At 38.2% G+C, this 14,948-nt stretch overlaps 1 protein-coding gene across 1 annotated transcript in view; it reads right to left on the bottom strand.

Annotated features, from left to right (window-relative positions):
* TSPAN13 (tetraspanin 13) overlaps nucleotides 1-12,135 on the bottom strand; it is a 30,975-nt gene extending 18,840 nt beyond the window's left edge. The window contains exon 1 of the mRNA XM_045563996.1: nucleotides 11,825-12,135. Coding sequence (XP_045419952.1) covers nucleotides 11,825-11,887 — 63 coding nt within the window. The 5' untranslated portion in view covers nucleotides 11,888-12,135. The remainder of the gene's footprint in view (nucleotides 1-11,824) is intronic.
* Nucleotides 12,136-14,948: the final 2,813 nt, after the last annotated feature.

The raw sequence follows: 14,948 nt of genomic DNA, 5'->3' as shown, positions 1-14,948 counted from the left end.
CTAACTGCATGATTAAAAAGTCTGTTTGTCCCTAGAACTTAGTAGACAAAGGAACTGCAAAGAATCCTTTGTTTAATAATGATAACAGTTTTCTTATTAAATTAATTGTATGAGAAAGTAAATTTAGGCCTATGACAAACAGTTTCCTTCCTTTGGGAGACAGAACGCTGACAAAAACAGATTATGCATCTGTTAATTCATTGTTAGTAATGTTTTTATGAGCAGGAAGTGTCAAGCCTTTCCTATTTTCTCTTTAAAATAAAGAAAGACGAATCATATAAAAGGAGCTTTGAAAAAGGGTTAAAAGAGCTGTAATACAAAAAGCACACCAAAGCCAGACTGGCGTTGCCTCCCCAAGCAAATCCCAAGAGCAGGTGACAGTGACAAAACTACCAGTGCATACTCGAATAGATTGTAATGAAGGTGACAAAACAGGAGGATGCTGGTGCTAGTGAAGATGTAGAAATTTTCAACCAAGGCTCACAAGACAGCACAAACTCACAGAACAGCAATGCACAAAGGTACCTGGACAGTGATCGTAATCTATCCCTTTCATTTTATCAGTGAGGAAATTAAAGGACCAATGTGACATGCCCACTGACACAGTGGCAGAGTTGCGGCAAACTTTGTGATCGGTGCATTTTTTTTCTCTCTATGGGACTGTGTCATAGTGTCTACCATGTATTTAAGTAGTTTTTAACACTGAGATGTAATATTCAAGACACTATTATAATACATAAGAAATTGTAGTTCATGCTGTGTAGCCAGATCAATATGTATTGTATTTGAATAGCATCTCTTTAACATACTCCCTATGAGACCTGGCTGCACAGTGACGTGTTAAGAACAATAAGGCCCTCTACTCACATGACCTTTCCATTAGTTAAGCACCAAATGCTCGCTTATTCATTCTGTGCTTTTTATTTTTCTTTTTATCTGACCCAGAAATTTTGTTACATACACCTACATTCACACACAAGCACGAGCACACACAATGTGTTGCCTAGAGAGGGGGAGCAAGAAATTCTACTTGGGCTGAAGAGACTTTATCTTTGAGATCACTCTAGCAATCAGAATTGTTTAAAACCAATCAGCATGTGTTTATGCACCTTTTGGATTGATACAGGCAATGTTAGTAAAGAACAAAGAAAGATACGTGCATAATATTCTCTATAATCTAGCATAAGTGGGTGTTGAAATGTTAAACCTCTACACTAAGACTTTCAAATGATGAAGAAAGTGCTAGAATATCCTAGAATTAAGAAGAAACAAATTGCTGCCCAGAGCAGGAATGACCTCAGTCTTAGACATACGTCACTCTTGCAACCCAGTACGTGTACTTCTCATACAACCCTTAGTAAAAGTGCCTCACTGGCCCCTCTGACCATCAGCAGCTGCAGACACACGAGATTCAGGCCCACCAATCACAGTTATTCATCCTTCTGTCAACGATGACTGATCCAAGGGATGAATACATAAACCAACAAGGTCAATAAGTATGTCCCATGAAATCTGATACAGGAATATTGAAAGAAAAAAAAAATGGGTTCCTCTGCTATAGCAAGTTATAAGGACAAAACTGATTCTGCCAGTGGCCCTCTTGCACATGGAAAGATCTAGCCTCAAAAAAGAAGCTAAGCAGAGGCTTAGCTGAAATGTAAACAGAAAGAGTAAGAGAATTCTGACCTTTTCTGACCTTCTTGATCCAGTAAAACCTTATAATCCAACTATTGGATGTCCCGGTTACATGAGCCAACAAATTCTTTAAAGATCATCAATAAACCATAAAGAATCCTGATTAACACAAGCTTCATCTTGCAGGAGTTCATCATAAATTTTTTAATATCTGCAAAGTTGCATCAACCCTGTTTACCTTTATCACTATGACTGCTCTATCTACTAAAACCAGATCTAAATTGTTCCCCTTGTCAATAAACTTTAAAAAAACATGAGCACTCCCTGTTAGCTGAAAAGACCTCCCTAAAGCTTCTTTCCCTAAGATCAAAAGAAGGAAATCAATGAGCCAGGGTAACGTCCTAGACCATCTTTCTTCTGCAAACCCCTCCTTTAGGTTTCCTAAATTTAATTCCAATCTAAGTTTTACTACTGAGCAGGTTAGTAGCTACCTGCAGATTAGGAGCAGGGGTTTTAGGGGCAGGAAAGAGGGATTACGGAGGAGGAGGAGACTTTCAGGGTGATGAATATATTCCAGGTCTTGAATGTGGTAACAGGTTCACGGGTGTACACATATGACAAAACTTATCAAATGCTATACTTGAAGTATGTGCAGCTTACTATGTCAATAATGCCTCAATAAATCTGTTGCCCCCTCCCGCACCTCGGCAAAAAAAAAAAAAAAAGACAAAGCTTTACAAGGAAAGGAATTTTAGAGCATCTTCCTACTTCTGGCATAGAACAAATCATGGTACCTAGAATTGCAGATGTAATTTGATGACAAGGCAGAAAGCCACAGCCAAGGATGGTTGGGCAGGAAAGCAGCCAGAGACTGGGTCCAGGACAACATGATTGAATTATACCCCTGTTCTGGGTTACCTACATCTTAACTTCTTTTTACATGAAAACAATAAACTTTACCATTTTAAGCAGTGGTAGGTAGGTTTCTATTACCTGCAGCTGAACTCTATTCCTAACTAATATTAAGGTCTTTTTTTTTTTCCTTTTAAAGCCAAATCAGATCGGGTCATTTCTATGCTGGCTGTCCTTTGTTTCTGATGTTAGGATAAAGTCCATACTCCTAACTGACAAATACCCAGATGCGAAGGGCCTGGATTACCTCTGGAGGTAATTCATTAGCCACTATTTCCCACCCCAGCCATACTTTGAATTCTTCTGATGAGCTTTCTACACTTTAAGTGCCATAAAATCAAGGCATATGTTGATCTTATATTCCTAGCACCTGGCTAAGTGCCTGGTACAGAAGAAGTGTTCAAAAATAAAATGTGGAATGAAAGAGCTTATGATATTGCTCGTTACACTTTAAGGACAAGCAAATGCTTATTCACCAACCTATGCAATATTTGGGGGGAAGAAAATTCAGTCTAATGATGTTCCATATTATTGTTTATATAACCTATAAAAGAGATTTTCATTCTTTCAAATATCCACCATGTTTCATGAATAAGATGAAAAGACAGATTTTAATATTGCTAAAACAGCTACTTTTTTGAGCATCAAAATTCTCCCAGTGTAAATGGATTGCTTTGAGGATGAAAGAGGAATTTAGAACATTTGAAAAAACTGGATTAGATGTTGTAGTTAAATTATTCAAAAATGTTTTGTTAGCACTAAAGCAAGAGAGGAGTTACGATGGTAGTGGATGGCAACAAATTTAAAACAGTAATAAGATCAAGGAGTAATGGGATCAAATAAAAATTAAATAGTAATAAGATATAGAAACACTTTATCACCAAAATGTAATAGAGCATCCCATAGATATGTAAAGAAAACAAAAGCCCCAGACTATCTTCCTCCATATGCTTCAACATTTATAATGAGGAATTACAAGAACATTGAACTCTCCTCTGAACTTCTGCTTAATGTGGAAAACTGAAGCACAAACATGTGTTTCTATGATGCCAAACATCTGGATGGAAATGTGAAAATTCTATAAATAATCTAAATTTTGCTAAATAACCAGACGTTTACTGTTGAAGGCAAAATCTCAGTTCTTTGATTGCTTTATTTTTCCATTCTTCAAATGACACAGAAAGCCTGACTTGCTCCTGCGCATATTTTTCTTCTTTCTGGTTCTCCATGGTGTCAAAATACAAAGTATATATCTCCTGGAAAGAAATTACATAAAGGAAATTGAAAATAAGGGACCCACACTTGTCATTTTTCCAAGGATAACTAGTTTGAGGTGACATCTATACCTGCCAACAAAGTTTCAACCCCACCCTATCTTTTCCTTCTTTGGAGTATTTTTGGGCAACAAGAAATGAAATTATGGGCAGAACAATCCTGCACTGACTCCAGCATTCAGTCAATTAAATGCCAACCATATGCCAGGGCTGTTTCAGGCACTCAGGAAAACAGGAATGATGAGGACATGGTCCTTACTGTTGAGGGGTTTATCATAAGAAAAATAAAAGGTTCTTTTGAATGACTTCTTTACTGACAAATTCAAGAATCAAGTCTTGTTCCTCATCTTACTTATCAACAGCATTTGCCACCGATACTTAATCCCATGTCCTTGAAATGGCTTGCACTTGGCTTCTAGGACACCCGCCTCTACCCAGTTTTCCTCCTACCCGATGGGCCGTTCCTTTCCAGGCTCCTTTGCTGAATCTTCCTCATCTCCTGGACCTCTTAATGTTTGAGTGTCAATCCATGGACCATTGCCCTTCTCCATCTACCCTCACTAACTTGATTTCATCCACTCTCAACTCTTTAAATGGCTCCCTAAATTTAAATCTCCTGGTAACCCTCTCCCCTGAAGCACAGTGTTGTTAGTATGAGTGCTACTTGACACCTCCCCTTGAGTACCTACTGGCATCACCTCTAATACCCCGTACGTTCATCCCAAAGCCTGCTCCACTTGTCGTCTTCCCCATCCCAGATAATGGCGAATCTATCCTGCCAGCTGTATAAACTATAAATCACGAGTAATCTGTGACTTGTCCATTTCTCTCAAAAAATCGGGTCTGGCCCCACCTCCAAAACAGGCCCAGAATCTATTTCTTTTCATTCCTTTGCTACCACACTAGTCCAAGATTCCTTTGTCTCATGTCTAAATTACAGTAATAGCCTTATAACTAGCCTCACTGCTTTCACCTGTGCCATCTATAATCTATTCTTAATTCAAAAGCCAGATTATCTCTTGCATAAAAATCAGACCATGACACCCCTCCGGCCTAAACCCACCAACGGCTCCCCATTTCACTGGGTTTAAAGCTCAAGTCCTTATAGTGTTCTCAAGACCATCATAATCTGGGTCCCATAACTTCTCTGCCCTCATTTCCTACCACTGTACTGCTTGCCCACTTTGTCCCTTGCATATGCCAGAAATAGTCCTCCATAGGGTCTTTTCAAAGGCTGTTCCTCTACATGAAACACTTTTCCCAGATATTTGTTTTTCATCTTCCTCAAGCCTTTCTTCCCATGTTGTCTTCCCAAGCAGGCCAATTGTGTCCACCATAGATGAAACCATGTACCTATCCTCCCCCGTCCACCCACCACTCTTCATTCCATTTCCTCTGCTTTATCTTTCTCCATAGCACTTGGTTACCGTCTACTGTGATCTATAATTTATTTATTTGTTTAGCATCTGTTTGCACCCATAAATATAGGCTCCATGAAGTTATGCCATTTTGGTTTGTTTTGTTCACTGCTGTTGGTACTCAATTAATATTTATGATTAGAATGAATAAAATAAAGAAAATGACCTGGGTGCATCTTATAGCACACTTATATTAAAAGAACCCCAGACAACTACAATTACAATACAGTTTAACAGAAAGTAGATTCGTTCATGGCAAAGGCTACAGGAAACCGACAGAGGTGTTTGAACGGTTGGCCAACAATAGAACAAAAGAGGGCATTTCAAGAAACATTAGATTCTACAGTGGACAGATAAAAGTAATTCCTACTTAATATTGTTAATTTTTCACCTAATGCTAACTTTCATGCTTTAAAATATTTAGCTGTGTTTCTGGATTTAATTTTGATTGCTGTGGGCTAAAAAACAAACCCTAAGTATCATTTTACAAAAGTTTTCCTTATGCAAGTTTTAACTGTGAAAAACAGTTGGAAAAGGGGGCAGCCAATTCTGCAAATTCATTTCAGAAACTATTTAGAGAACAAATTATGTTCTATGTTAAAAACAAACAAACAAACACTACAAACTGGAGGATGCAAGAAGAGAAAAAAATACATGATCTCTGCCAAAAGGAAGTCAATGGTCTATCAGGGGAAGAAAACAGGCTCACAATTATCTACAATATGTAGCTCTGGTAAGGTTAATGGCAAAGACAAAGTAAAACAAAGCCTTACAACACCAGTTCTCAGCTCCCACAGTAATTTGGAATTATCTAAGAAACTTAAAAAAAAAATCATATGTCCTCCCTCCTACCCACAAATTCTGACTGAATTAGTCTGGGCTGGCACTCAAATATTAAGATACCAAAGAGAAAATTTTAAAGTAAAGATAAAGCCTCTAAGGGGCTTTATTCAGTAACTTTCCAAAGACAGAGAAGGGTTTAAGATTAGCAAAGACAGGAAGGTAGGAAAGGGCAAAAAATTGTGGGGAATCCCAGATGGCTGAAATATATAAAGCACTGTACATGGAAGGTTAATGGGCAGTGAAAGATCTTGAATGACATGCTAATGAATTTGGGTTTATTGTCCTAGAGTTTTCATAAATTATTACAAGTGGGTTTGGATTATTCCTTTTATAGTGGTAAGATGGTATGAAGATGAACCCAGGTAAAATGTGATAAGAAGGAAAGATCAAACCCAGCTTGCTTTCACCAATAACTCAAATGTGTTTGAAATGACGACCCCCACTGTTAAAACTGTATATAAATTAAGCCACTGAGGTCTTCAAATATCACTTTTACAATATGGGCTGAATTTTCCCCCAAGTTAATTGTTTCTTTCTTTGAAAATGCCTTTAGTAATTCTGTAAAGTTTGTGAACATCAATAAGGTCATTTCAAGTGAAAAATGGCATGAAGGGACATTTTTGCTACGGTATTTTTAAATCAAAAGTTAAGAAATTTTAAGAACATATTTGGCACAAAAGCAGATTATAAATATCAGCATAATGATGTCCTCTGAAAATTCGAGGGTCTGTAGATAGTGAATCATTTTCTTAATTCCAAACACAAATATTCAGCAACCAAATATTATACATTCATTCAGTGGTTTTAACAATGACAGAGAGAATATTACAAACCTAGTCACTCATTAAAATATTAAACTAGAATAATTTGAAAAATGATCAAAATTTTGAAAAATGGCAAATGCAATAATTTGAAAGCAACTGTAATAAGATTTTTCTTTGATTGAAATATTGGTGTTTTTTGTTTATTTAGGGGTTGAGACTGAACAAAATCACAATTTTCTAATTACAATTACCCCATTGACCAAATTAGGATACAAAAAAAACATGCAATTAAGCCTAAAAATTGCAATTCCAAATTTACACTTACCACACCTCAGTCATTTTTTTCTTACAACAGAAAGATTCTGTTTACTTTGAAGGTATGAACTCTTGCCCCCATGGGGCCTGGTGACTTAACTCCAGCCTGTACATGTTAAATATCCCAACAGCTTAAAAATCTTTTCATTATAGCACATAGGTTTGTAATTCAGACATTTAAAGTAATTCAACTTTTTCCACTTGAAGCTATAACAACTTAATTTTATTTCTGTACTAATCTAAAGCATTTATACACATTATCTCATTTTATCCTCACTACAACTCCATGAGGGAAGAATGGAAAATTTCATCACCAATTTATAAATGAAGAAACTAAAACTCTATTAAAGCAAGCTGTTTGTCCAAATAGAAGAGTTGGAGAAGTTCTATTTTCTTCATATTTTCGGAGATTTTTCTCCCCATGAACTTTTTTTCCTATCTGACAGATATGGAACATTTTATATAGTATAAAATGCATCCCAACTTGAGATGTTAAAATGTAAATTAGTGTGTCTTAGAACTGATATAAATCAGTATAATTTTTTTTTTTTTTTGAGACAGAGTCTTGCTTTGTTGCCTCGCCTAGAGTGAGTGCCGTGGTGTCAGCCTAGCTCACAGCAACCTCAAACTCCTGGGCTCCAGTGAGCCTCCTGCCTCAGCCTCCCAAGTAGCTGGGAGTACAGGCGCAAGCCACCACGCCCGGCTCCAATTTTTTTGTTTCCATTTTTAGTTGACTGGCTAATTTTTTTTCTATTTTTAGTAGAGACGGGGTCTCGCTCTTGCTCAGGCTGGTCTCAAACTCCTGACCTCAAGCGATCCTTCTCCCACCTCAGCCTCCCAGAGTGCTAGGATTACAGTTGTGAGCCACCACACCTGGCCAAATCAGTATAATTTTTGATGCTGTGTGAGAATTTTTATCAAAACAACCAAAAGTGTAAAAAAAAAAAATCACAAAATAAAAAAATAAGAAAAATAAATAAACTTGGAAAAATTTTAGGAGAATGACATACACACACAAAAAGAAACAAAACTGCAACTTCCAAAATTTCCTTCCTGATTTTAAAACCATAAGTTAAAACCATTCATTCATCCATACATACCTAAAACTGGCAGTGAAACTCTTAAAGTCCCAGTACATACATTTTTGGTCATAATTTTCAGTTTGGTTTTATTTAACAAAGTCAGCTACCATATATTAAACAACCAATCCCATGACAGATTATACCTTTTTTGAAAAATAGAGCTTTCTTCTCTGGTTAAGAAGCATAAGCAGATGTATTACAAAGCTTTAAAATGTTATATATTTTAATATAACATTTATTTCATAGTTCCAAAATTCTCCACAAGTCACTTAGTTTCAAAAGTCCTTTTTTGCTATTTGTCAAATATTTTCAACCTAAATTATTCATATAAAAATAACATTGAAAATAAATCATTTTCCCAAAATAGTGCTAATTTTTATTTATATCCTAAATGGTATCAAAAAGATCCATATGCTATTTCTACATTCCCCCAATTCAATCACACATTCTTTATTCCCCCAACTTCTCTAAACCAAAGCTCTCCCCCAGTCCTAAATTTTATGGCACAAAAAGTCAATATATCCTTTATATACTATTTAATTTTCCCATTGCATGTCCCCCAACTAGATCCTGTCTTCACAGGGTGTTTGCCTTTATATTTAATTATTATTTCCCACAGTTCTCAGCAGAGTGCACACAGCAGGCAAGTGCTTATTGACTAAATACAGTTCTTGAGATCATATGTAGAAAAGTATTAATAGTAAATTTTTTAAAAAGGCTTCATCAAAGCATATTGATTATTAGGCCCTATTTGGTTCGCTGTTGCATTTCCAAATGGAGAACAGAGCTTGGCACATAGTAGGCACCTGAAAAATATTTGTTGAATGGAAGAAACTTTCAGTTTCTTTAAACATAGGAAGCTCTGAGGGAAGTCATTCCTTCTCTTAGAACACCATGAAGGTGAAATAAGGGACTATAGCTTCCCTCCTCCTTCTGTACTTACAAATTGTTAACATACACTACACTAATTTAAAGCTGTCCGGTACTAAAGATCCTGTTAACTAAAACAACTAAGCCATAAACAAAAACAAAAATCAACTCTTAACCTCTGTCTAGTGACCAAATTTCCATGACAGGTTTCTGACTTCCAACTTGCTTTAGTGACATGGTTTCTGGACTGATCATGAATCTAGCACAAATCTCGGACTCATAATTGGGCTACCTGAGCATGCAGACAGTTCAACTGGGAGAGTCCTAAGTTCCTCAGGAACATTATTCAACACAACAGTAATGATGTTGAAGGCAGCCATGGCCTTTACACCTGCCATTCCCACAAGCAATCCTGGTTTTACCAACACTTTAGAAATGACCTCAGACCTAATCCTGCAGTTTTGGGTATAGGCAGTGGCCAGGGTGAGATTAGAATCTACAAAGGGTCCTTCTATTCATGACTTACAAAGAAATGTCTCCCAGGTCCTCAAGCTCCACCCCACCCTCAACCACTTCACATTTTTTTCCATCTTAAAATGTTGAAAGAGAGACCAGGGAAGATAAAGAATCTAAATAACAGCTATGACACATTTTCAGCATCTATTTAAGACTTGGTCCAACTTTTACCTGCCATTTGACTCCACTTTAAACTGCTGAACTTATGCACAATGTATAAGAAGTAACCACTATTCATTGTAAGAAATGCCCCTTAGCCTAAAAAGTTTATGATTTAAAAGGACTAACCATTTTTATAGTCTTATGAATTTCCAATTCATTAAGTTTTACTGCATAGCTATTAAAATCAATAGAATACGCTTTGAAGGTCAATAATTTAGAATAGATATTAGTAGTCTTAATATGTCCCTTTAGATCACCTTTTTTCCACCTTACTTTCCTGATACACTGTAAATACAACTAAAAATGATATATCTTGCCTTTTAAAAAAATATTGCACATCAATCTATATAGACACTTCAGTCACGTAAATACACAAAGTAGACATTCTACCATGTGTAAGCAGACACTTTAAGTGTCTGGCAAACAGATGACTAAATCATTGACAGGAAAAAAAAAAAACAGAGGTCAGGGCACAAAATAGGAAATTTGAAGTTCTAAGCAGACCAGTCACACTGACTAAAATAAAAACTGGAAAATTGCTCAGCATTTGCTGAATAAACAGCCAATGTGATAAGCATGCATCAGGTAAGACAAAGATGGATTCTGATCTGAAAGTTGACATGTATCTCCAAGGAACTGTATCACCAGATGTTCTAGAATTTTTTTTGCCCCGTAAGTACCATTAATGACCGTGTTGACTAAATTCCTTCTAACTAGCCAGGAAAGCATACTCTGTGCCTGTTTCTGTCTTGCCCTCAAAGCTTTGCAATCGTGTTCACATACAAAGGAACGGTAACGGTAAAACGACCCAGGCTCTCTCTCCTGTTGGTGACCACAAGGCAGCCTCTCTATTCCAAGGATGTAACCTAAGCTTGCACAGATGGCCTAGCTCTTCACTAATGCAGGGGTGCTGGGTTTGTTTTCAGGGTGGGTGCTGCAAAGCACCAGGTGTATTTATAGAAGGGAGCAAGACTGTGATGGAGGGATGACAGAAGAGGAAGTTTCTTCCCCCCACCCCCGTAGAGGCAGCCTGTGGAAAGATCTGGATTCCACAGCCTAGGTGCCCCTCCTGACTCGCCAACTTCTAGCTGTGTAAACTTATTAAAACCCTTTTTGGTCTGTTACCTTATGTTTAAAATGTAGACAATGCCCCTTCCCTCGGATGGTTATCAGATAAAATGAACATTGTGTATGTGAAACCGGGGACGTGGCAGGCATTCGATAAACGTCAATCGGTCCTCCCCATCCTGTTCACCCAGAATTGCGCCTCAAAAATTACAAAGATAGCCTGCAGCGGTGGAACCCAGAGGCCCCAGCTGATTAGCAGGGAAAGAAATGACTTGGGTGGAGGCTCGCTTATTTACTGGAGGACTTCGTTTAAAATGGAGTTAGGCTATTGATAAGGGAGCAGACACATGGAAAAAGCATCAAGTAGGAGCAAAACTGGCAACAACAATAGCAAAAAGACATCCCTGTATTGTAAGCACGAAACAAACTTCGGAAGCAGCGGATATCCTGTGAACCTATTCGGTGGCCTCAATTAAAATCACAAGAGCACGTAGAGCCACCCCAGAAGCAGACCATTCGTGTGCCGCCTCATCAGTTTCAGACCGCGCTATTCTGCAAAACTGTCCGCAAAGCCCCGGCTGCTCTCCCGCCCCCAAACGCGCCCCAGATGGGCTGGGAAGCTAGGAACGAGCAGCAGCAGAGATCGGGAAGTGGGAAGGTCTGGTTAAATGTCTGAAAAACAAGGCGGTGGGTGAGGGGGCGGGGTGGAGCAATGTGGCAGGGACGCGTCCAGCGAGCCTGAAAGCCTGCTGCTTCACAATGAAGGAAAGGAAGAGACTGCGACAAGCGCCGGCTCCTGGTCCCCGGCAGGGGACTGCTGCCGAGGCCCGGGGCGCGCACAGCGTGGGAAGACGGGAAGGGGGCGCGGATGCCGCGAGCGAGTCGCCGGCCAGGCAGGGAAGCCAAGGGGCGCCCACGCAGGTGCAGAGCCCCTCAGCCGGTAGGAACGGGGTCGGCGTACTCACGGTGTAGAGCAGGTTGAGGGCGCACAGGCAGTTCTTGGAACACGCGAAACCCCCGCAAACCATCTTGGAGCCTGTGATTACCGGCAGCTGCCCGTAAATTCGATTCCTGCGGAGCTTCCCGGGCAGCTGCTTTGTCCTTGCCTTCAGGGCCTGGCCGAGGCGGGGCAGCAACGCGGACACGGGTAGGGGCCGGGCCTGGGGCTGCCGGGTGCAGTGCGCCCGCCGCGGCTCGGAACCGCTCTGGAACCTGCGGCCGCAGCAGCTGGAGCCCGAGCCCGAGCCCCGCCCAGCCTCCCGGCTCGCCCCGCGCGCTGATTGGCCGCTGGCGGGGAACAAAGGTAGAAATATGCAAATAAATGCGCTCTCCCGGCCCGGATCCGGGAGGGGCGGAGCGGTCCCAGGGCGCGGGGGAGGGGGCGAGGCCGTGGGGGAGGGAGCCCGAGGCCAGAGCTTGTGACAGCAGCCTCTGTGTCATTCCCCAGGAAGCAGGTGAGGAGAAGAGGGCGGGGCTCGGAAGAGATCCACGCTGGCAGGGAGAAATATGACAGCACCTCTGGATTCTTGGCCCTGGCAGATGACGTGGCACCATTTTGAATGAGATTTTAAAATTAAGCACCTGGCCTTGTATGAATGAAGACAGGCAGGCAGGAAATACAAAATGTGAACGATTTAAAAGAAATAATGAACTAGGGAGAAATGAAAAGGAGAAAATAAGTGAAAGAATAAAAGGAAAGAATAAAAATCTCTGTTTCTCTCAGAAAATAGGTAAAGGTACAATATAATTGTAACTGGTATCAGATCAGAAACACTTATCATACAAGAATTTACAAAATTCTAATAAACTTTATAATACATGCATGCGAAAGAAAAATCAAGAGATGTTATTTTTGTGTTCCAGTCCTGAATTTCAATAAGCTTATTTTTTTCACAAATGAGAACTGTGAAAATCTTTGAATAACACATTAACCTCAGTTAATTCATTATCACTTTATTGCTTGTCTACTATAGAAATGCATCTTGTATCCTTAATTCCTCACCTATAAATTAGGATATTAAAAGTATGTCAAGCACTTTTTGCATAATGCCTGGCACAGGGTGAGGGCTCAATAAATATCAGCTTTTTCCATTTCAAGTTTTAACAATTCTTATTTAAAAACTGTTTTTCCATGGTCTGGGTTTAGCTTAACATTATCTCAAATTTTTAAAATTCTTATTTTATTATTCAAGCTTAAGGTCAACATTTTTTTTTAATAATTCAACACCAGAACTTGATTGTCCTCAATAAATTCTAAACCAAAATTACCCCTAACTTATTATACAGCACTGTTAGCTACCCTACCAAAATACTTTCTAGACTTCTCAGAATTATGAACATGAAATTAAACATAAAATTGTTCATACATAATTTGTGGTCACATAAAATATCAGTAGCGTAGTAAATTTTAAATTACTTCAGCTATAGTCCACATTGCTATAGCTAAACTCCAGTGTAATATTTTATTAGTTAATAATTATTAAATAACTGCCAATTTTTAAAATACTTGTCAATGATTATAAGTGAAATTGATTCAGTTAACTTATTTCTAATGAGTTAAATGGATTTTTTGTTACGAATATTTTTTGTCCCCCATTCCTCTGATAGTCTTCTGCCTCCTAAGCAAACAAAGGAAAGAACTATGAAAACTTTCCTTTGTAATAATTTGCAATCCTTTGGATTGAATGAAACACAGGCAGCGACCTTGTTGGCTGACAATGAGACAAAAAAGTTGATCCACTTCAGTCTCTCTCCTTCCAAGTCTATCCTTTGCTCTATTTTCTCTGTTATCCTATTCTTTTTGATGTTTTGCCAGACATTAAGCAATTAAATGCAACACATTCATTGCTCCTACAATAATATGCAGTCTCCCTTTTGCTATGCAGGATGTTTCACTCTTCCATGCCAGAGGACTTCAAACCAGAATAAAATTTCAGAAAATGTTTTTTCTTCCAATCACGAATTAAATTTGAAGTTTTTGTCTTGCTTTTACCAGCCAGTTTTTGTATGTAAATGCATTTTTTTGCTCTGTTTCTTATACAAATTTTTCTTTAAAATAGTAACTTTATTAGGGAATGTAGCTGGTAAGGTGACAGTTGCTTCACTTCAGAGGACCTTGTATATTGGCTGCTACTGCTGCAAAGTGCCAATTGTGTCTGCATGATATTCCTGGCAGAGTCTATCAGGTACAACCCACGTCAGAGACATAGTTTTTGGAAATAAAAGTGTGTCAGAGTTAAGTCATATCCTGTTTACACACGTTTAAATAAACACATTGTTTAGTACTTTCCTGAAATAAGGTAAACAGTAAAAATTTTGAGACCTTATATACCAGTCAGAAAAAGTTTTTCTTCTTCTCTCTCATTTGATTGAGGGTTTCTCAGTGTATTAAATTCTATGTTGGAAATTACTTCTTGCTAGAACTATGAAGGCCTTTCTCTATTAAATTCTATCTGCCGGTGAAGGTGAAAAGTCCAAAGCCATTCTGATTCTTGATACCTTGTATGTGACAATTAGGGCTTTTTTTTCCCCCTTCTCTTTGGAAGTTTGTAGAATCTTCTCTTGGACTGCAATGTTCTTAAAATTTGCAGAAGCTCTTTAAGAAAAAGAATACCAAAGTACAAAAAACAAAATTAGGTACAAAAATGAATATTTATTTTAAATGAAAAAGCCCACAATAAATCACAAATCTTTAAAACAAATGATACATACTATAAATCTCCCTCACAAAATCGTGAAAAATATCATATAATTTATATTAATTAACTACTTTATAATATGTAAATAGCTCTATAATACATTTTTCCTACTTTTTTGGCTGCTCACTTTTTGATATCTTTTTCATATGAAAATAGTGTTTTAATATTTTCCAGAGAGAGAATAGAAAGGAGATTCAGTCTTTCCTCTGGAATGGTTGATGGGAATTTATTTTTTATTATCAATAATTTAGATTAACTTTCTTTTTGTTTTACAACTGATAGTCACGATTCTTTATCAGTAATGCTTTATAAATTTGAGGAAATTCCTTGTTTCATTTATTTCTATATAATACATTACCCCCAAAATTTTGTAGCTTAAAACAATAACCAT

The sequence above is a fragment of the Lemur catta genome, chromosome 11 (assembly GCF_020740605.2).
Source record: "Lemur catta isolate mLemCat1 chromosome 11, mLemCat1.pri, whole genome shotgun sequence".
Lineage (NCBI taxonomy): Eukaryota > Metazoa > Chordata > Mammalia > Primates > Lemuridae > Lemur > Lemur catta.
This window is presented reverse-complemented; position numbering and strand designations above follow the sequence as displayed.